The sequence below is a fragment of the Oryza sativa genome, chromosome 6 (assembly GCF_034140825.1).
Source record: "Oryza sativa Japonica Group chromosome 6, ASM3414082v1".
Classification (NCBI taxonomy): Eukaryota; Viridiplantae; Streptophyta; class Magnoliopsida; order Poales; family Poaceae; genus Oryza; species Oryza sativa.
In genome coordinates this window covers 5,910,142-5,932,786 of record NC_089040.1, presented here as the reverse complement: position 1 = coordinate 5,932,786, position 22,645 = coordinate 5,910,142, and the positions used below count along the sequence as shown (strand labels likewise).

Below are 22,645 nucleotides of genomic sequence, written 5' to 3'. Positions count from 1 at the left end.
TGCCTTGTATGTCGCTAGATTCCGGTTCCTCCGACGCTCCGGTGTACTTCGAAATAGTCGCCGAGGTTCCTCCAGCAGCAGAGCAAGGCAAGTCATGCTTGTCACTTGAACATGTTGATCCTATATTGCAAATGCTCTATTGTTTTCTTTCAAATATTGCATTGTTTTATAACGTTTCTATGGGGTGTTTACCTATTGTCATAGCCATGCTATTGTTGTACCATGTCTCTTTGTCAGCTTGGGGTTATAACATGACTAGAGATTGGACTAGGGATTGCTTAGTCATGCTTAGTTCAACTAGTGCACAATGGGGAAGATCTTATTAATGTTTAGACTGTTGGTTCTAATGGTATTGTTGGTTTAGTGCCACCGCTTTGGTGTTGGTTAATTAAAATAAATCACATGGTGGGCTGTGGGTGCATGGTTTTGCTGGTCGCACCCATGGCAGTTAAGGACCAGTTCGCGGGATGCCCTGGAAGAACTTATCGTACTTACCACAAGCCAGCGTGGGCAACTGCTGGGCTTGTAGTGTAGCTTTCCTCTAGTCAACGCATCCAGGCAAGGGTGGGCGTGATGGAGCGGGGCGGGCCCTGCGACGGCCTCTGTCGCTTCCGGATTCACCTAGGCACGAGAGGGGACTGCCCGCTGCCTTGCGAGGAGTGGGGGTGAAACCTGAGGTGTGGTGTGCTTGGTTAAAGGGGGTTATGCAAAGGGTCATGTCACGGCCTCTTTCCGGTATGTCGTGGTGGCATGTCGGCGCACGGAAACATGTCGTGGGGCTGTGTCTTGTGGGTACAGTTGTACACCTCTGATCAGAGTAAAACTATTCGAATAGCCGTGCCCGCGGTTATGGGCGGTCAACCAGATTCACCGTGATTAGTCTCACCCTAGTGTAATCTTTTGAATTTGGATAGTTTAGGTGGATGGTTGGGCCTGTTGCAACGTGGGATAGCGTTGGACAGTGGATAGTTAATATTAATTAATTATTACAACTGTTTAAATATTTCAACTTCTGTTTTTAAATGCTCGCTTTATGCAAACGAACCACTCTAGCTCTTCTTTGATAATTCCCTGCATCATGCCCCTATTCCGGTATGATTTGCTGAGTACAGTGGGTAGTACTCAGTCTTGCTCTATTTTTCCCAACCCCAGAGTACGAGTATGTGTCGGATGGAGGTTTCTCCGAGGAGTAGGCTTCGTCCGTGCCGTCGAGGATGCCTGTGGAGTGGTGTTCCCGCTGCAGTTCTAGTCAAGGCTTAGCTCCTGTTGTCTTTCTTTCTTTCCGCTGCATTTATGTAAGACTTTTATGATGTTTGTAAGACGTGGATCTGAATGTCAACATTGTCGTTTGTGTACCCCGGCCGGTCCTGGACGGGGATTTTAATGCACATTCTGCTTGGAATTCTATTCGAGAATTTCTGGGCGTGACACAAACCCACCTCCCACCTCAGTCAAAGGTCAGTCAAAAGCATCCCACATCAGTCAAACTGTGGTCAAACCATCTGCTAACTCCTCCCACCACCCACCTCTTCTCAGCTCTGTCTCGTGGAACGGTGCAGTAACGCGACGGTCAACGTGCAGTAACACTACGTCTTATGTGTAGTAAGAACGCTCAAATATTGTTAAAATATAGTCATGCTGGATCTACTTTTGATAAGCGTTTTTTTCTAGCATCATAGTGCAAACGATTTTAAAAAATAGTACATCATGTGAGAGATATTGTTCTTCAAATCTTGGCTTTTTTAGAATTTGACTCTCCACAAGTAGTAATGCTATAGAATTACTTGTTACTACTGTCAGTTGCACGTTACTATAATCCCATCACATCGTTACTGTAAGAGTGCAGTAAAAATTATAAGTTTTTGCAGTAATTGTGTTTTACTGTATTTTTTGGATATTGTTACTGCATAAACATGTGGTAACGTGTACCTGCCTTTGCAGTAACACTCCACTTTTGTGTAGTAACAAATATATTTAGCATGTGAGACATTAACTCATATATCCTCCACATGTGAAAACGGTTTTAAAAATAATACATATCTTGTGAGATATTGCTTTTCAAATATAGGCATTTTGAACTTTAGCACTCCATATGCAGTAACAAAATATGTAATTTGCAGTAACATGGGTATATACATGCAGTAACATGGTTTTATCAAATGTATAAAATTGTTCAAAACACTCGTACATCAATCAGACCTCACTCAAAGCCACCTACAGACTTTACCTATAGCCCACCTATTCGATCTTCATCTCGTAAAACTGACATAGTAAAACTACGATTATCGTGCAGTAATATAACTAATTGGAAGTGGTAACATGCACCTATTATGTAGTAACACTTCTATTTTTGTGCAGTAACAAGTATATGGCTAGCATGTGAGGCTTTAACCCATATATTTTTGTTTCGATTCCTGGTCTACTACAATTTTACTACGACGTTACTGCCAAAAGTGCAGTAACGTCCTATATGTTCTACAGTAACGTCACGTGTTACTGTACTTTTACAACAATGTTACTACTGGAGCATAGTAACATGTTATGAGTTTCGGTAGTGAAAGATATTAGAATTGATAATCATATTACTTTCTCACAAAATTCTTGAAACAAATAGCATCATTAGGTGAATTGGTTAGAAGAATGTGCTTTGAACTACGAGGTCATGGGTTGAAGTCCTGAATTTAGCAATTTATTTTTAATTTTTCTAGAAAAGAGAAAAAATATTTCAGGGAGAAAAAAAACGGAAAAGAAAAAGAAAGAGAGAGAGAGAGATCAGGAGCGACGGGAGATGGGAGGAGGGAGGGGAGGGGAAGCAGAAAAAAGAAAGAGAGGGAGATCGGGAGGAGGGGGAGATGGGAGGAGGGAGGGGGAGCGTAGAAAAAAGAAAGAGAGGGAGATCGGGAGGAGGGGGAGATGGGAGGAGGGAGGGGGAGCGACGGGAAGAAAGAGAGGGAGATCGGGAGGAGGGATAGAGAGGGAGATCGGGAGGAGGGGGAGATGGGAGGAGGGAGGGGGAGCGTAGAAAAAAGAAAGAGAGGGAGATCGGGAGGAGGGGGAGATGGGAGGAGGGAGGGGGAGCGACGGGAAGAAAGAGAGGGAGATCGGGAGGAGGGATGGGGAGGACAGGAGGGAGGGAGGGGTATAGAATAACTATTCTATACCCTGGGTGTAGAATAGTCTTACCCTATATGTATATATATTAAAAAATTCTAATTACCACTAATTACCGTAATTAGCGGCTAGGACGGCGTGGACGTGGGCGTGCCACGTGCGCGCTACTTATTAATCTGGCGCCTAAGCTCGCACTAGGAAGCCCCGCTGTTAGGATAGATGCAAACCTTGCTAACCACTAGGCTAAGTTAGCTGTTGTGACTAGAAGACAACACAAAATATACTTAGTCAATAAACTGCGGTTCAACCAGTGACCCGACGGTTGAACCGATAGACCGGTGAACCAAATACTCCACCGGGTCAATGACCGGTCTGGTTTTTTCTACTATGCCATGGACACATGAACTCAGTATGAATGGTTTAAGATCAATCGTATCCTAACCGTCCCCATCCTGACATACAAATATAGCACACCAAAAAAAAAGTGAGAAGATGCATTGAAAGAGTAAGTAGTGGCATATCTTCAATACATGTAAAACTAATGGCACGGCTTAAATTTCGTGAAATATAATGGTATATTTTCAAACTGAAGAAATTTTAGTAGCATGGATCATCCGATTAATTAAGCCATTTACAGATGGCTGCAGTTTTCAGAAGTTGAGGAGCCATCATATATGGTCCTCTTGGCTTGAGGTCAGGAGCCCAGGAAGATGAAAAGGTCGCATTGTACGTATTTACAGATGCTAGTATATTTCAGGTTGACGAACCATGCAGATGATCAACAATTAGGACATACGACCAAATAATTAAGTTGGCACGAACGGTTCAAGAGATAGGTTTAGCACAAGCACAGGAGACACAAACAAACGACGGATAGCTGGTACGTAAACATCTAGTAGTGGCTCAGCTAGCTACTAGGTCCCAAATTAAGCTGCCAAGTTTTTTTTGAACGAATTAGGTCCCAAATCAAGTACCGCTAGCTTGTGATACGATCGCAGCTAGGGGTAGTGTAGCGCGGGAGAAGACTCCAATCCGATCAGTTATTTGGGCAAACCAGCTAATTAATCGACCTGCATAATATACACACGAGAAGCAATGGATCGATCAGCCTAAGTTAATAAGGAGGAATTATCAGTAACTGGATTGATCGATGCAGATTTGCAATGAAACGAGGACATGCATGGACAGAGGGAGGGAGAGCATGTATGCAATTAGTTTGATATATACTTGGTACGTACCCGCAAGCTATAAGATATCATAGGATGAGGAATAATCGACGATCAGCAAACGGCATATTTGAAGCCGAATTGTTTCCCCTGGATGTCGAAGGTTGTTCCGAAGGATCGAGTAACCCTGTTCCCCAGTATCTGAGACCTGAGAGCAGGATTCTGAGCAAAGGTCATGCACAAACCGCGGTGTGGATCGTTGTAGAAGACGTTTCTGGGTGGCAAAGCGAGTGCAGCACCGCCGGCGAAGCCGATCTCCAGCAGAGGCAAGGCGGACCAGTTGGAGAAGGGCGTGATGGTGCCGTTCCAACCAGAATAGTCGTGCTCCGATAAGTAGCAGATGTATGATTCTTGGCGCGCTCTTGATGTCCGGTGATACCCAATCGACGACATTGCCTGCGTGATGGTCTTGTCAAGGAGAGCAAAAGTGGAAGGCCACAGGGACGTCCTCTGGGCCCCGGAATCGACGATCATCTCCGAAGACGATGTCACCAATCTCTGCCCGTTGGCGATAAGCATCTCCATCGTCAGTGAGTAGGTTGGCCTGTTGATTGACCGGAAGAGAGGAGTGTAACCCCCATCCATGGCGGCACGGTCGTATCTTCCCAGGATCATGTATCCGGGCTTGGTCTCGTCAGTGGGCAAGCAGTAGCTTAATGCCTTGTAACTCAGAATATCAGGGTACCCTGCCAGCTGCTCGAAGAAAGAGAAGCTGCTGCTGCCGAAACCAAAGATGCCGGCCTCGAATTCGCTGTACTTGACATCCATGCTGCACCCGAACATGAGATCCATAAACGAGTCCCCAATCCTCAGCGTGTCTGTCACCATCTTGCCCACGCTGTACGCCCACCCGTTCCCGTACGTGACGCTGTACGTGCAGCTGTCTTCCTTCTCCATGCAATTGGCTTGCTGGAGCCGCAGATCGTACCTCAGCTCGCCGCACTTGACCGACGAGCAGCGAACTCGCCGGGATGTGTAGGATCTGCCGGGATCGAATATCGGGCCGGCCTTCGCGGACTGCGTGTGGCAGTGCACCGCGCACGGCTGGCATTGCACCCACGAGAGGGTGGATCCCGTGTCGATCGCCACCAGGTTCACAACCGGTGGCTTGCCCAGACTGACGGCCATTAGGAACAGGAAGTCGTTGATGCTGCTGTCTTCGATCACGTCGATTTTTGTACTACTTGATGAAGTGATCTCCTCTTCCTGTAGATTGTTCAATCCTCCTCCTTTTCCTGCTCCTGATGCTCCGGTCGAGGATGCCTGGGTTGCACGGACAGACCATGGGCGGAGGCATTGGTGCTTCTTGTGGAACACGGGGAACTGAATGGCGCCTTGAGAGTTCACAGCGTGATCTGTTGATGCACAATCTAGTTAATTAGTGCAAATGCATGTATGTAACCGATTTTTTTTTCTTGAAAATTATCCAGCCACAATTACAATATCAGAGCATAACAAACTCAGAGGAATACGCTCGATCGGATTAACAAGCATGCATGCTCTCGATCAGAGTACAGCTACAATATCTTCTCCGATCCGAGCCAAAGATCTACCACTAGGAGCAGTTTTCGCCGGGCAAATTAAAGATCTACTCCTACTTTTATGATACTACTACACGCGGCTTCGGGAAAGCGCGGGAGCCAACAGCAAATTGAATTGAAGACGGGTACAGTAGGTAAACACAGGCAGAGTATGTAATGTAGCGAAGACAAAGGGAGTGATAGATCATGACATGCATTCGTGAATGTCATACTGTGCTTTGCTACTTACCGAAGATGGAGGAGGGACACTCCAACTCGTCGTCGGCTGCTGTGGCGCCGGTTGCAGCTGCAGCTGCTACAAGAAGAAGAAGAAGAAGGAGCAGCTGTGGCTGCTCCAAGATCACCATCTCGATCCCCACCCTAGCTGCAAACAAATTAAAAGTCAGTCATTGTTACTCAGGGGCAGGATTCGTAGGAGCGAGCAAATTTAATCCCTTCTTTCTTTCTTTCTTGCTTGCTCAGGGGCAGGCAGGCAGTCAAACGTAGGAAAGGAAATGGGTTGATTAAGCAAGAATTGGAGCAACATTACTACTAGAAAGTAGTGCATCGATCAAATCTGCATTTACGTACCCGTAGAATCGATCGAAGATGGTGCTGGTCATATCATATTGCCGCCCTCCGCTCGCTGGGAATGAAGAAGCAAGACGTGCAGCAGCAGCAGCAGCATATCGGAAGGAATGGCCGATCGATTAAATGGTGCCTCTGCACCCCTGATCTGCCTGCCAGTCTCCCTCCGGCTGTCCCGATCGACAGAGTCAAATTTCTTCATATGTGTAGCTAAGCTGCTGGTCTTCCTTGTGTCCCGGGTCGTTGTTGCATGCAGTTCTTGCACACACACAGAGATAGAGATGTGCGGGTCGTTTTCCGCAAGATCATGATCTGCGCTCGGAGTCGATCGGACTGGCACATGCAGACATGCTCCTCTTGCAAATTACAGCTACTCCAGTCGTATTTACTTTGCTTTAATTTGCTAGGTGCACAGCTCGGCCATGCCCTGCCGATCGATGGATCACATGCATTTATCTTGTGCACTGAGAGATACGTACGTCCTCCGTCGCGTTCAAGTTGCTACATATACACTCCTACGTGCCGGGAACAGTATAAAAGCTAAGGTAGGGAAAGGGAACGGCTTAGCTGTGGTGATCAGTGTGAGCTAGGCGAGGCACCATCACTCTGACCATGAGGGCGATGGCGATGGCGATGGCGAGGGCTAGAGCCGCTGCGTCGTGGCTGCTCCTCCTTGTGCTCCTGCACATGAGGATAGGTGCATCGTCGTCGCAGCTGGAGTGCAAGCTCGAGTACACGAGCTTGGCGTTGCTGTCATGTCAGGAGACCACCCCGACGACCCCGACTCCCTCCTGCTGCGACGCTCTGCTCTACTCGCTCGACATCTGGCCTGTCAACCAGCGAGAGAAAGGCCTCTGCTGCCTCTGTGTCTACGTGCTTGCCAGGCAGCCTTCCTTCGATCTTGCCACTACCTACATCACCTGCCGCGGCAGCTACGCGGCTTCGGTCGCACAATGGACGCAACAGCTTATTCGAGGTGTTCCTCCCCACGACTGTAATGGTGAGCTAGCTTAATTAGTAGCTACTACCGTCTCTAGCTGCACCTGCATGCTGCTTAATTTACGAACTGTTTGATTAATACTCCTAATGATCTGCAACTGTATGTGTACTATTATTGTATCTCAGAACCATGCGGCGTTGACACTGGCGACCATCCGCCACCACTGCCCAGCGGCAAGAAGAATAAGACGAGGAGGAAGAAGCAGAAGCAGCAGCTAGGAGTTGGGGTGATCATCGCCATCGTCGTCTGCTCTCTGGCCGCTGCCGGTCTGCTCGGATACTGCCTCTACCACATCTTCTTCAGTCCAGCGGCCAAAGCACGCAGGTCGCCTGATCCCAGCTCAAACAACAGCTCTGCTTCCTCCCGTCAGCGGAGAGGTACACAATCGATTGTTGCTTTAATTTTGAGCTTAATTGATTAATTAGTTCGCGCCTGCCTGGCCTGTTTATTAACACTTGTTAGTAACTTCATAATCAATTAATAATGCTGCCAATCTAATCTAATCTTTGGATTGGTTATTTGTCTTGTGTTCACTTCCAGATGGGTTGGAAATGTCGTCTGGGCGTCTCTCGTCAGCCCGATTCTCCACGTCAGCGCTACTCTGATAGTCTGATGCTACTCTTGCTACCTGACCTACAGTACCTCGTTCTTGTTGTATCGCTCCATCTAGCAGCAGCCCATGATGCACGGATTTACCATCTGTATTCTGTACTAGTTGTAGTATAGCTTATCATCTGTATTCTGTACTAGTAGCTTCTGCTTGAATTCTACCAGGCTGGTCACATGATGTACTAGTACGTATATGCTCCGCCTCTGCTACATTTACTTGTACGCCATCCATCTTCTCCTAGTCCTTGGTAGTAAACTAGCAATATAGTTCTCTTCACTCCATCACTATCGTTTATTAATACTAGTATTAGCTAGGGGGAATCATCGCGGCCCTTGCGCTTGTACCAGTTCCAACCTCAGCATGCATGAGCATCGTTCTTATTGCGCTTAATGATGTTTCTGTTCGATCATGTCACTCGTTAATTAGATCATTCCTGCTGGTGATCGAGATAGCCTCAATATTAACAACGTCAGTGACAGTGGGCCACGCGTTTGCCAAGGTTTATCTCGACGTCACAAAGAATGACCAAACCAAACAACGTACTGCATGACAGTAATCGTTGATTTCTTTTTCTTTAACAGCTTAGACCCTTTGAATTATATATCGAATTTAAAGTTTGTTCGAACCATTATTTCCTATTCAAAATATAAAACAAAGAGAATCTAATATTGAGCATATTGACACCGCTTGATATTTGACTCTCCAGACTCACAATTCATTGAGCCATACAAAATTGATGCCCGATATATAATCCGAGAAAATTTGGTAAAAAAAATCCATCAAACAAAGTCCATTGGGGCGGGGTGCACTGCTATGGCGATATGGCCGCCCGACGACGATGAGGCGAGAGGAGGCGAGGAAGAGGGGGCCACGTCCGCCCCGATAACAAAAATGACGAGAGGAACGGCAGAGATGCTCGGCGACGGAGACATGGGTTCGCGGTTGTACTTGTGTAGTTGTGTTTGTTTGGCGCTAAGGGGTGTAAAGATTTGACGTGTCACATTGGGTATTTATCTATCTATCTATCTATTATATTTATATTATTAAGATAGCTTGAAAAGAAAACATCACGTTCCCACATTAATCAGAGAAAAAAAGAAATATTTTAACCGTTAGATCGTGGTAGATCTAGATTATAACGGTGGAGATTAATCGAATATAAAAAGATGTTAGAGTTGTAAGAGCAATACAATTCTAATGTAAAAAAGGAAAAGAACATAGCAATAATAAGCGGAAATTTCACCGTGAATAAGATTAGTTGATTAGTAAACGGAGTCCTAGAGTAAATTTTATAGGAAATTAGGAAGTACTAGTACATGTTAAGGCTTGGGCAGGTATCACTCCATCCTATACGGAGCCACTCCGCCCGGTGCCACGGTGCCGCAAAGAGGGCGGCAAGCCAGCAGCCAAAAACTCACAGAGACAACTCCAATCCAAGCACAGCAAATAAATAACCGTGGCAAGTTACATACTACCAATTCAGAATGACTTTTTTTTTGGGGGTTAAGCACATAACAACGACAATCAGTTTCTAAATTTTCTTGCATTTGCATCGATTTTGTGGTTAAAAATTTAGATGGAAAACTGAGCTAGAATATGACTATCTGTATATTTTTTACTGATGACTTACTTCAAATGACAAATTTTTGGCATGTTAAATATAGATTTTAACGGTTGATATTGATTTAATTTAAAATTTTAGACCCACGATACAAAGTCATGTTTAAAGGAGTCGTGATATCCTTTTCATATGTTCGGATTCAACACAATTTGAATAGCTAGAGGCAGAGTTCAAGCCTCCTTCAGTAAAAAAAAAAAGAGTCTCTATATATAATTTGTAAATAATGAACTAATTAAAGACACATATCTATGCAACTTTTAGCGGGCAAAAAGGTGGTATATACCATATTTGTGCAAAACCAAACGAGAGTTGATTTGCGATTACCTAATGACAAATGATGCGGGGCGAGCGAGTCGTAAGCACGCAATTGATCTCTGTTTTGTCCGTGTCAACGAGCACGGATATGTAGAGCAGTTCGGTAGCAGCAGCAAATTGCCAATATACTATTGTCCATACAATCAAATTTCTGCAAGATTTTCCTTTTCAAATATATTGAAAACAGTCCAAATCCTACTCAAAATAAAGACTAACAAAAATCAGATTAAAAACTGAAGGACATTGAGAGAACTGTCCATCTAAAATACAACACAAGATTAACTATATTCGGAGAAAAATCTATCTATCTATCTATATATCTAGCTATCTATATTAGTCTATCTATTATATCATTAAAACAACTATCAAAAACTAAGAAATAAAAAAAAGAAATAGTAAAAGAATGTCTATGTAGAACACAATACAAGATTCATTGAAATTTGGGAAAAAAGTAAAATAAATTCCGAAGTTAATATGGATAAAATTTAAAGATAACTAAATTCATAATAAAAAAATAAAGAATATTCAAAGAACAGTCCATATAGACACAATACAAGAGTAATTAAAAATCAAAATGAAAAATAAAATAATTTTTTAAATCAGTAGAAATACAATTTAGATAACTGAAATTCATACAGAAAAAAAAGAACAGTGAAACAATATACCATCTAGAACATAATACGAGATTAATTAATATAAAAAAAAATAAATTCTGAAATTATAGAATACCAAAATGAGAGTATGTAGGAATATAAGATATAAATATCTAAAATTGAGAATAATTTTTTTTCAAAGAACAGTCCATGTAGACACAGTATGAGATTAATTAAAATTCAACATAAAAACTAAAAAAAACAGTCCAAAATTAGGGAGGAGGGGAAATAGAGATCAAGCAAGAATAAAATTTAGAAATAACAAAAGTTCGGTACTAAAAAAAGAATATTAGAAGAGCAATCAATTTAGAACACAACGATGACAAATAATAATAAAGAAAGGAGCGATGACGAGCGGTAAAGGAGAATGGTGGTAGTGGTTGATAGGGCATCTAAAAACTATAGAATGAAACTCTAATGACAATTAGGTTTGAATTTTTAAAATCCCAATGATAATAAAGAGGAGGGGGCGTCGGCAGGCCGTGAGGAACTAGGGCCTTGGCAGTTGATGAGACTTCTAGAAAGTAAAAAGAAACACAACAATAATCATGTTCAGTTTTTAAAATCCCAACGATAATAAAGGGAGTGCAGCAAGTGAGCTGCAAAGGAGTAAAGTGGTGGCGTTTGATGGGACTCCAATAAAAACAAAACCCAATGAGACAATAAACTCTAAAAAAAAATAAGAGATATGATTTTTAAAGGTCCAAAAAGGATGAATAGAAACTGTGGCAGACCGGGCAAACAAATAAGAGTGACTTTACTATCCTTGAGGAGATATCGGGAGGTACCATATTTTCTAATGTGAAATATGGTACCTCTTGATACCTTCAATGCTAAAAGGTACAAAATTTATACTAAAAATTTTGGTACCTCTCTAGGACTAGGAAATTTCTCAACAAATAAAGTGGCATAGTTTAAGGGGTGACGACTCATGTGAATGTGACTTCTCAAAGTTATAAAATTTATAATTGGAAACCCAATGATAATAAGGTTCATTTTTATAAAATCCTAAGACAACGTGATGACTATTTAAAAAAATTAAAGAAAATTAAGAAAAAAAATATTTTTGTACAGGTGCTAGCCGCGCAATTGCGCGGGCCACCCAGCTAGTTATATTATTAAAACTAGCATGTTGGCCCGCGCAGATTGCGCGGCTAGCATCGTTAGTTTTTCTCATATAATAGCTTAAATATTTTCTCATATTATTATTAACATATATTACAATGAGAACATAATTTTAAATTCTTGGTTGAACTAACAAATGTGTGATATTTTTATTGTATTGTATACGTGATCAGGGGCGGAATCGGCCATGGGGCAGCTAGGGCTTGAGCCCAATGCCTAGCTCCATAATCCCCATTATAATCTTGAAAAATGCTATGTAATTTATGAAAATATTTGAGATTCCATTAGCTCAGCCCTAGGCGTGGAAATTTTGCTCCGCCACTATACGTGAATAGTTATTTATAAATTATATTTCTATATGGACTCAAGAATCATCTTTTAATATTCCTTATTTTTTAAATTTCTAATTTCCTTTATTCATAAATTTTATTCCTATATGGATTATAGACTACTCTTCAAATATTCATTTTTCTTAACTCTGAATTTTAGTTATTTATAAACCGTATTTCTATATGGACTCTAAACTCTTCTTTCAATATTTCTTATTTTTTAATTCTAAATTTCTATTATGGTAAATTGTATTCCTATATTGACTATAGACTTCTTTTTTCAATATTTTTTAATTTCAGTTATTTCTAAATGGTACTCCTATATGGACGCTAGACATTTTTTTCCAACATTTCTTATTTGTTAATTTCAAATTTTAGTTATTTATAAATTATATTCCTATATGAACGCTAGACTTTCTCCCAATCTTGTTTATTTTAAATTTTGATTTTTTTAATTCTAAATTGTATTTTTATATGGACTCTAAACTCTACTTTTCTTATATTTTTTAGTTCTAACTTTTAGTTAGTTTTAAATTCCTCTGTGTGTACCGTAGACTACTCTTCCAATATTTCTACTTTTCTAATTCCCAATCTATTATTTCTAATTGTATTTATATATGGACTCTAAATTCATTTTTAAATATTTTGTTTTTTTAATTTAAGTTATTTATAAATTATATTCCTATATAGACTCTAAACTCTTTTTTTAATATTTCTTTTTTTTTGAATTTTAGTTATCTATAGATTGTATTCATATATGGACTTTAGACTCTTCTCCCAATCTTTTTTCTAAAATTTGATTTTTAGTTAATTCTAAATTGTATTTCTATATGGACTCTAACTTCTACTTTTAATTAACTCCTATTTTTTTAATTCTGAATTTTAATTAATTCTAAATTGTACACTTGTATGGACTCTCTAGTCTACTCTTTCAATATTCTTTTTTTTAATTCCGAATTTCAGCTATTTTTATATTGTATTCCTATATGGACTCTACTTTTTCTTTTTCTCCGATTAATGTGTGAACTTCTAGGCCGTGAGAGCAAACGTGGTGGCTTCTTTTTCTATTTCTTTAATAAGATAATAGATAGCCTTGAAAGAAGGCATCACATTCGCTGTGGGGGCTAGAAATTGCCACATTAATTGGAGAAAAAGAAAAGAAGAGTCCAAGTAGAAATATAATCTAAAAATAGCTGAAATTAATCGGAGAAAACGAAAAGAAGAGTCAATCTAAAAATAGCTAAAATTAATCAGAGAAAAAGAAAAGAAGAGTACAAGTAGAAATACAATCTACAAATATCTGAAATTTGGAATTAAAAGTAAGCAATATTGAAAGAAGAGTCCATATAGGAGTCTAATACGAGATTAAAATTAGCAAAAAAAATCAAAATTCTGAGAAAATAATAATAAAATAAAATCCAAAATTAGCAAAAAAAAGAAGAAGAAGAGTTTCATTAGGAAAACAATTTAAAAATAACTGAAATTCGGAATTAAAAATAAGGAATATCGAAAGAAGAGTCCATACACGAATCCAATACGAGATTAATTAAAATTCAGAATAAAAAATTGAAACAATAGAAATTAAAAAAATAAAAAAAAGAAGAGTTCAAGTAGGAATACAATTTAAAATTATCTGAAATTCGGAATTAAATATAAGCAATATTGTAATAAGAGTACATATAAGAACCCAATAGTAGATTAATTGAAATTCGGAATAAAAAATAAAATAAAATCCGAAAATAGGTAAATTAAAAAGAGAGTTAAAGTAGGAATAAAATTTTGAAACAACTGAAATTGAAAATAAAAAAATAAAAAATATCAAAATAACACAGTACGAAAAATAAAATAAATTCTGAAATTAGAAAAGGAAAAATAAGATTTCAACTAGAAATACAATTTATAAAGAACTAAAATTGGTGATAAAAAAATAAATACTATTGAAAGAAAAGATCATCCAAGACACATGATGGGATTAATTAAGTAACATGCCTATATAGGAGCAGAGTGGTGGCAGTTGATGGGATATCTAAAAACTATTAATAAAACACCAAATAGAAAATCCTAATGAGAACACAATATGAAAAATAAAATAAATTCTGAAATTAGAAAAAGAAAAATAAGATTTCAACTAGGAATAGAATTTATAAATAACTAAAACTGGTGATAAAAAAATAAAGATTATGGAAAGAAAAGACCATCTAAAATACATGACGAGATTAATTAAGTAACATACATATACAGGAGGAGCAGAGTGGTGACGGTTGATGGAACATTTAAAAGCTATTAATAAAACACCAAATTGAAAATCCTAATGATGATTAAAAGGAAGGACAACGGGCAGGTCGTGAAGCAATCGGTCAAGGCGATTGGTGGAACTTCTAGAAAGTAAAAAAATAAATAAACCCCAATGATATTTATATTTGATTTTTAAAATCTCAATTACAATAAAAATGAGAGGCAGCGGGCGGGCCATATAGGAGTACAATAACAGAGCCGCCGATAGTCGGTGGGTCTCCTAGAAAGTAAAAAATGAATTCCAACGAGAGTTATGTTCGATTTTTACAATCCCAATGACAATAAAGAGTATGCGGCGGACGAGTCGTAGAGGAGTATTATGGCAGCGTTTGACGGGATTTCTAAAAATTATAAAAAAATGAAACCCAACGAGACAATAAACTCTAAAAACTATAAGGTCCAATTTTTAAAGGTTCGGGCTTATAAAAAGTAAAAAAGTAAACCCCAATAATAATCATGTTTGATTATAAAATCTCAATGACAATAAAAAAGGGCGGCAATGGCAAGCCGTAGAGGAATACGGTGACAAAGTCGTTGACGTTTTGGCGGAACTTCCAGAAAGTAAAAAAAAATGAACCTAAACAATAATTATGTTCGACTTTTAAAATAACAATGACAATAAAGAGAAGATGCAGTGAATGGCCGTAGAGGAGTATAATGGCAGTGTTTGACGTGACTTCTAGAAATTATAAAAAAGAAGCATAACGTGACAATAAACTCTAAAAACTATAAGTTTTTAATCCAATTTTTCAAGGTTCCAAGGAGAATGAATAGAAATAGTGGTAGATCGAGCAAGCAAATAAAGAATAATATGACAAAAGTAAGAGGTAGTAACTGGTGTGACTTTTAAAAACTATAAAATTAGAAACACGAGGATGATAAGGTTTGGTCTTTCAAAATCTTAAGACAACGAGATAACTATTTAATAAATTTTAAAAAAAATCATATTAAAAATATATAATTTTATATGGGTACTAGCCGCACAATTGTGCGGGCCACCCAGCTAGTTAACTTATTAAAGGAATAGAAAAAGGAGCCTCCACGTTCGCTCACATGGTCTAGAATTCTCACATTAATCGGAGAAAAAGAAAAGGCATAGTCCATATAGAAATACGATTTAGAAATAGCTAAAATTCGGAATTAAAAAATAAGGAATATTAGAAGAGGAGACTAGAGTCCATATAGAAATACAGTTTAGAAATAGTTAAAATTCGGAATTAAAAAATAAGGAGTATTAGAAGAGGAGACTAGAGTCCATATAGAAATACAATTAGGAAATAACTGAAATTCAGAATTAAAAATCAGGACTATTAGAAGTAGAGTATAGAGTCCATATAGAAATATAATTCGAAAATAATAGAAATTCGGAATTAAAAATAAGGAATCTTAGAAGTAGAGTATAGAGTCTATATATAAATACAATTAAGAAAAAAAATAGAAATTCGGAATTAAAAAATAAGGAATATTGAAGTAGAGTATAGAGTCCATATAGAAATTTAAAACTAGCTAAAATTCAGAATAAACATAATAAAATTAAAAGTAGAGTTTAGAGTCCGTATAAAATACAATTTACAAATAACTAAAATTCGAGATTAAGAAAAACATGGGAAAAAGAGTTTAAAGTCAATATAGGAATACAATTAGGAAGTAACTGAAATTCGAAATTAAAAATTAAAGAATATTGAAAGATGAGTTTAGAGTCCACATAGAAATACAATTAGAAATAACAAAAATTCAGAAATAAAAATAAATAATAGTGGAAGAAGAGCCTAGAGTCTATATAGAAATACAATTTACAGAAAATTCGGAATTTTAAAAAAGAAATATTAAAAGACGAGTCTAGAGTCCATATAGGAATATATATAATTTACAAATAATTAAAATTTGATATTAAAAATAATTAATAACTAACACGTATATAAAATACAATATGAATATTACACATTAGTAGTTTCGTAAAGTTATTGTAAAATTTAAAATTGTGTTGTCATTTTAATATATTTGAAAAATATGTTGAGAAAACATATATGCTATTATATGAGAGAAAATATAATGATGCTAGCCGCGCAATCTGCGTGGGCCACCATGCTAGTTATATTATTAAAACAGCTTTGAAAGGAGGCACCACGTTCGCCTGTGGGGGCTAGAAATTCCCACATTAATCGGAGAAAAAGAAAAAAAAAGAAAAGAAGAGTCCAAGTAGAAATGCAATTTAAAAATAACTAAAATTCGGAATTAAAAATAAGTAATATTGAAAGAAGTTTTCATATAAGAACTCAATACGAGATTAATCAATATTCAAAATAGAAATGAAATAAAATCCAAAATTAGAAAAGAAAATGATAGTCCAAGTAGGAATACAATTTTAAAATAGCTGAAATTCGGAATTAAAAATAAGGAATATTAAAAAAAGAAAAATAAGATTTCAATTAGGAATACAATTTATAAATAACTAAAATTTATGATAAAAATAAAGACTATTGAAAGAAAACACCATGTAAAACACATGATGAGATAAATTAAGTAACAAGCCTATAAAGAAGTAAAGTGGTGGTGGTTGATACGACATATAAAAACTGTGAGTAAAACGACAAATAAAATCATAATGATGATTAAAAGGAGGGACGATAGGCAGGCCGTGAAGCAAACGAGCAAGGCGATTACCGGAACTTCTAGAAAGTAAAAAAAAACCCATTGATAATCATATTTGATTTTTAAAATCTCAATGACAATAAAAAGGAGAAGCAGCGGGCGGGGTGTATAGGAGTATAGTTGCAGAGCCGTCAACGATTGACGAGACTTCTAGAAAATAAAAAATGAACTTCAACGATAGTTATGTTCGATTTTTAGAATCACAACGACAATAAAGAGTAGGTGGTGGACGGACCTAGAGGAGCATAGTGGTATCGTTTGACGAGACTTCTAAAAATTATAAAAAATAAAATCCAACAAGATAATAAACTCTAAAAACTACAAGATTCAATTTTTAAAGGTTCAGAACTTATAAAAAAGTAAAAAAACAACGATAATCATGTTCGATTTTAAAATCTCAATGACAATAAAGAAGGGAGGCAGCGGGCGAGCCGTAGAGAAGTACAATGGCAGAGCTGCTGATGGTTTGGCGGGACTTCTAGAAAGTAAAAATGAACCCAAACGATAATTATGTTCGATTTTTAAAATCTCAATGATAAGAGAAGAGACAGTGGACGGGCCATAGAGGAGTATAATGGCAACGTTTCACTTGACGTCTAGAAATTATAAAAACAAAATCCAACGTGACAATAAACTCTAAAAACTATAAGATCCAATTTTTAAAGGTTTCAAGAAGAATGAATAGAAATAGTGGTATATCGAGCAAGCAAATAAAGAAAGAGATGACATAAGGGGTAGCAACTGGTGTGACTTTTAAAAAACTATATAATTAGAAACAAACTCTTAAGACAATGAGATAGCTATTTAATAAATTTTAAGTAAACTCATACTAAAATATATATATGATTTTATTTGGGTGCTAGCCGCGCAATTGCGCATGCCACCTAGCTAGTTATATAGGATGTTACATATGGTATTTAGGCACTAATAAAAAACTAATTACGGAATCCGTCAGTAAACAACGAGACGAATTTATTAAGTCTAATTAATCCATCATTAGCAAATGTTTACTATAGCACCATATTATCAAATCATGGAGCAATTAGGTTTAAAAGATTTGTCTCGCAAATTAGTCGCAATCTGTGCAATTAATTATTTTTTAGCCTATATTTAATATTTCATGCAGGTGTTCAAACGTTCGATGTAACATGGTGTAAAATTTTTGTTTGGGAACTAAAGAGGGCCTAGGCCCTAAAAAAACCCCCTGCGAAAAAAAAAACAAGGGTGTAGAACTATGCCAATGCCAATTGCCAAATATGATCTCAAAGTTGTAGCCATGTGTTGAATTGAAAATTTTGGATACGTGGGCATGCATGCTTAGGGAAATATTGAAGAGAAAAAAAATATTTCTATATAAATGCTCTGGTAAATTGCTAAAGCGATTGCACATTCCTTACAATATTTCTGTTGTTCCCTGGTTTGTTTATGATTACCATAAATATTTTAGTTTTATACTTTATGGCTAAATCCCGGGCGTGACTGCGTGGAGCATCCAACGGTCCAAGATGGTTTGATGACGAGGGTGGATCCGTGGATGTGCGTTGGCTGCCTATGTCCGATGGTCGCAGCGTAAGGCCGGGCCCCACTCCTCTCCTCTACTCGCCAATTTTCCCTTCTTATTTTCGCTATTTCTATATAGGAGTATATGTGGGCATATAGTACCTGTGGGATCGAAAGGCACTGACGAACTCGATCAAGAAGGAGTAGTCCTATCATATAATTGCTGATTCAGTGATTCGATTCCGTCGAGACTCGAGAGGGAGGCGAAGCATGGGGCGTCGTCGTCTTCTGTTGAGCGATCTACTGCTGCTGCTGCTCATCGCCATCGGTGAGTAGACTCTGCCATCGGATGGACACACTAGTACTTGTAATTAATTAATTAATATTTTGTCTCTTGAGCTTTCCTCCCCCTTGCAGCGGTGGCAGGGGCAGCGGCGGCGATCGCGATCCCAAGAGCGGCGCCGGCGTTCGGAGTTGAAACTGGGTGGCCGCCGGAGCACTGCTTGCGCTGCTTCGCTCCACCGGATGCCCCCTTCGTCCTGGGCGCCGCCGCGGCCATCCATCTCGGCAACACCAACTCCTGCATCGCCGGCTACGACGACGACGACGCTCCCCTGGGGGCCAAGCGTAGCTACTACCAGTTCTGCATCCCCTCCTGGGTAGCCCTCGCACACGACAATGGCACCGTCATCTCCGGCGAGGCCGCTATGAACCGCGCCGCCCTCAGCCCCTCCACAGCTGTCTCCGCCTTCATGCGCCTCCTACACAGAAGGCAATTCCCCCTTCCCTCCCCTAAATTCGTTCTTGGTTTGCCAGACCAATTGGGGTAGTTTGTACTAGTAACAAACATCAACCGGTTATTAATTTGCTGTGCGTGCCCAATTTTGTTAATCAGGGTGGAGGACGATGTGGTGAAGAGAGAGATAGAGCTTGTGCCGTACAAGTTTACCAAGATGCTGGGATGGGTCTCCGTCCAACTAGACACAGATGCTGAATTCTCTGTCGACCATCTCGCCGGCATCCTCATCTCCCACCTCAAGCACACGGCGGAGGCGCACCTGGGCCGCCACATCAACAATGCTGTCATCACCCTACCCAGTCGACTCAGCTACTCCGCCGATGGCAGGCAGGTCCTCAGCTCGGCGGCGAAGGAGTACAGCGGCTTCAGGGCCGTCAAGGTCGTCGACGAGCACATCGCGGCGGCCGCGGCGTATGGGCACCACACCAAGCAGGGTGACCGCAAGGCCATCCTTGTCTTCCATCTCGGCGGCCGCACCTCCCACGCAACCATCTTCAAGTTCGTCGACGGCACGGCTCGCCTCATCGCGACGCGAGCTCATCATTTCCTCGGAGGCAAGATCGATCAATGCCCTGCTTCTTTCTTAAATACTAGTACAACCAATTAATTTTTCTTTCTTTTTTTTTTGACATATAATGTAGGTGACGATTTCACGGCGAGGATCGTGGACCACATGGTGGAGCACATCAAGGAGCAGCATGGCAGGGACGTACGGCAGGAGGAGAAGGCAATGGTGAGGCTAAGGGTGGCGTGCGAGCACGCCAAGAAGGCACTGAGCGAGCAACAAGAGACCCTGGTGCAGATGGACTCGCTTCTGGACGACGGCGCGGTCTTCTCCGCGACGCTGACGCGGGCCAAGTTCGAGGAGCTCAACCACGACCTGTTGGACAGAGCCATGGCGCTGGTGAAGGAGGTGGTGGTGACGACGGGAGGAGTGGAGGTGGTGGACGAGGTTCTTGTCGTCGGCGGCAGCGCGAGGATTCCCAAGGTTCGTCAGCTCGTCAAGGACTACTTCAATGGCAACGGCAATGGCACGCACCCAAACAGTCGCGGTTGCAAGGGGCCGGTGGATGTGGAACCAGAGGATGCCGTGCTTCATGGCGCCGCGCTTCTTTCCCGTCCTCTACCTGTTGCAGAGGGAACAGCAGCAGCTCGGTCCATCGGTTCCGTCGGAGGCATCTGATCTCTCTCGTGTAGCTTATGCTTTGGCTACGACGATGAACCAAGGTGGGTGCGCTTCAGGTTGGAGCTTACAGTGAGTGTGGGTCATTCTTGCCTTCTGGAGTCGTTTTACTAGTTGTAACATGTAGCACTAACCACTAAATAATTGTTCATTTCCCTGTGAAATTCTGAATGAGACACCTCCTTTTGTCAAGTCAATTTGCTGGTGTTCCGAAAGGGATCTTGTGAGATACTCGAATATAAATTCCGTGTTTGTGGGAAAATGATCTGAAAAGGCGTGAAGGGCATGTGGAGATGATGCGAACGAAACAAACAGGTTGCCTTTATTAATTGTAAGCCAAGCGTTTGCCTGGAAACGTGGTCCAAACAATGTTCTACTACAAATTACAACCAAAATAACAATAATAAAAATGGACCTATCTAAGACCAAGTTTAATAGTATAGCCAACTACTACCTCCAATTCATTTATAGCCAATCTAATAGCTCATTAGTACAATAGTTACATACTACACTATTAATATCTGGTCCCACCTGTCATATACACACACTTTGTCTTGGAGACCGTGCTACAGCTGGCTACAAATATGTAGCCCGTTGCTCCTCTCCCCTCATTTATCTCCTTAAAATATGTTTGCAGCTGGCTTACAGCCTGCTATTATACCTGCTCTAATCTTTTCTTTCTTCCCTCACTGAAAACTTTAAACTCAAATTTTAAAACTTTTATGACTTTCAAATTAGATTTGAAACTTTCAAGTGAAGATTTTAAACTTTTAACTCAAGATTTAAAAATTTCAACTTAAAAGTAAAAATTTTTAACTAAGATATGAAAAATTTTAACTTGGATTTGAAAACATTGAACTCAAAATTTTAAAAAATTCTAGTCATGATTTAAAAATTTTTAACTCGGGTTTGAAAACTGTCAACTCAAATTTAACAACCTTCATCTCAAAGTTCAAACATTCAAATGAAATCGGAGGTGAAAGGTTTAATTTCTAGAATATGATAAAAATTTCAGGAAAAAATCACGCGCGCATTGGAGCGCAGACGTGCCAGTTCAACATAGCACAAGCGCATACCGCCTGCTCAATGTCTCGTGTACAAAGGCGGCAATTAGTACATACAGTAGTACATATTCTAATAATGTGGGTGAAAATTTGAACTGTTTGGGAAAGCTGTAGCTATAGATGGCCAAAAGGCCCGAGGCCCGACGGCCCGGCCCATGGCACGGCATTTTGGCCCGGCCCAAGCACGGCGCAGCCCGACGGAGGTCGAGCCCGTGCTGGCCCGGCCAAACCACCGGGCCGTGCCTGGGCCCCTCCACCGGCACGTTGGGCCGGGCCGGCCTGACACGATGGGCCAGCAGCTAGGCCCGATACACAAAAAAAATATGGGAGTAAAAATAGACATATTATATGCCATGGATGAAAGAATAGGGATCTAAAATAGACTTTTTTTATCTATACATATGTCAGCCGAAGAGGAGGGATGGAAAATAGAGTTATTTTAGCTATACATATGTTAGCCCAAAGAGGAGGGACAGAAAATAGACTTATTTTAGCTATACATATGAAATAGCCCAAAGAGGAGAGACGAACAATAGACTTATTTTATAAAAGGCCCGATGGGCCACCCATGCCTTCGGGCCGGCACGGCATGGCCCGACAGCTGGTGGACCGTGCCTGGGCGGGAGGTGCAGCCCATGGGCCGGCACGGCCCGATAGGCACGGGCCGTGCCGGCCCGATGGCTGCTGGGCCGTGCCCGGGCCGTGCCTGGGCCGGGCCGGGCCGGCGGGCCCTTTGGCCATCTATAGCTGTAGCTTATAGGAGAAGCTGCAGCAGTTAGAAACTCCCCCAAATATGACCTAAAACTGCATCCTCGTCTTCCTTCTCCCGACTCTCCCTCACACACCACCGCTCACAAAGTGCGAAATCGTGATCAGCGCTACTTTCACCACCACCGCACCAGTGCGCAGTCACCACTTGCCATCTCACCATCGTTCACCAGTGCCACCTCACATCGACGATGGGAGGAAGCAAGCCAGGCAGTGGCAGCATTGGAGTCAGGGTCGCCCTGCAGTGACAGCCAGCACCCCGATCACAGTTGCCAACTCGCCAACA

At 40.4% G+C, this 22,645-nt stretch overlaps 3 protein-coding genes across 3 annotated transcripts; 2 read left to right on the top strand and 1 right to left on the bottom strand.

Moving 5' to 3' along the window:
- Positions 1-3,891: 3,891 nt before the first annotated feature.
- LOC107275578 (aspartic proteinase CDR1) lies at positions 3,892-6,242 on the bottom strand. The gene is made up of 3 exons (XM_015786755.3): positions 6,108-6,242; positions 4,350-5,692; positions 3,892-4,181 (listed from the first exon to the last, which is right to left on the bottom strand). Exons 1-2 carry the CDS (start codon positions 6,223-6,225, stop codon positions 4,392-4,394), a joined length of 1,419 nt encoding a protein of 472 aa, XP_015642241.1. The 5' UTR covers positions 6,226-6,242; the 3' UTR covers positions 3,892-4,181; positions 4,350-4,391.
- Positions 6,243-6,992: 750 nt separating this feature from the next.
- Positions 6,993-8,408, top strand: LOC112939245 (uncharacterized). The gene is made up of 3 exons (XM_026025997.2): positions 6,993-7,445; positions 7,571-7,822; positions 7,986-8,408. Exons 1-3 carry the CDS (start codon positions 7,058-7,060, stop codon positions 8,048-8,050), a joined length of 705 nt encoding a protein of 234 aa, XP_025881782.1. The 5' UTR covers positions 6,993-7,057; the 3' UTR covers positions 8,051-8,408.
- Positions 8,409-18,695: 10,287 nt separating this feature from the next.
- On the top strand, positions 18,696-20,724 carry LOC4340470 (luminal-binding protein 4). The gene is made up of 4 exons (XM_015786698.3): positions 18,696-18,873; positions 18,963-19,317; positions 19,441-19,898; positions 19,986-20,724. The coding sequence occupies exons 1-4, from the start codon at positions 18,816-18,818 to the stop codon at positions 20,525-20,527; spliced, it is 1,413 nt and encodes a 470-aa protein (XP_015642184.1). The 5' UTR covers positions 18,696-18,815; the 3' UTR covers positions 20,528-20,724.
- Positions 20,725-22,645: the final 1,921 nt, after the last annotated feature.

Bases quoted from the DNA above. Each gene is read 5' to 3' on its own strand.
- LOC4340470 (XM_015786698.3), top strand. From the start codon at position 18,816: ATGGGGCGTCGTCGTCTTCTGTTGAGCGATCTACTGCTGCTGCTGCTC. The intron at 18,874-18,962 runs GTGAGTAGACTC...TCCCCCTTGCAG, and splicing joins GCTGCTGCTCATCGCCATCG to CGGTGGCAGGGGCAGCGGCG. The intron at 19,318-19,440 runs GCAATTCCCCCT...TTTGTTAATCAG, and splicing joins ATGCGCCTCCTACACAGAAG to GGTGGAGGACGATGTGGTGA.
- LOC107275578 (XM_015786755.3), bottom strand. From the start codon at position 6,225: ATGGTGATCTTGGAGCAGCCACAGCTGCTCCTTCTTCTTCTTCTTCTT. The intron at 5,693-6,107 runs GTAAGTAGCAAA...GTGCATCAACAG, and splicing joins GTGTCCCTCCTCCATCTTCG to ATCACGCTGTGAACTCTCAA.
- LOC112939245 (XM_026025997.2), top strand. From the start codon at position 7,058: ATGAGGGCGATGGCGATGGCGATGGCGAGGGCTAGAGCCGCTGCGTCG. The intron at 7,446-7,570 runs GTGAGCTAGCTT...ATTGTATCTCAG, and splicing joins TCCTCCCCACGACTGTAATG to AACCATGCGGCGTTGACACT. The intron at 7,823-7,985 runs GTACACAATCGA...GTTCACTTCCAG, and splicing joins TTCCTCCCGTCAGCGGAGAG to ATGGGTTGGAAATGTCGTCT.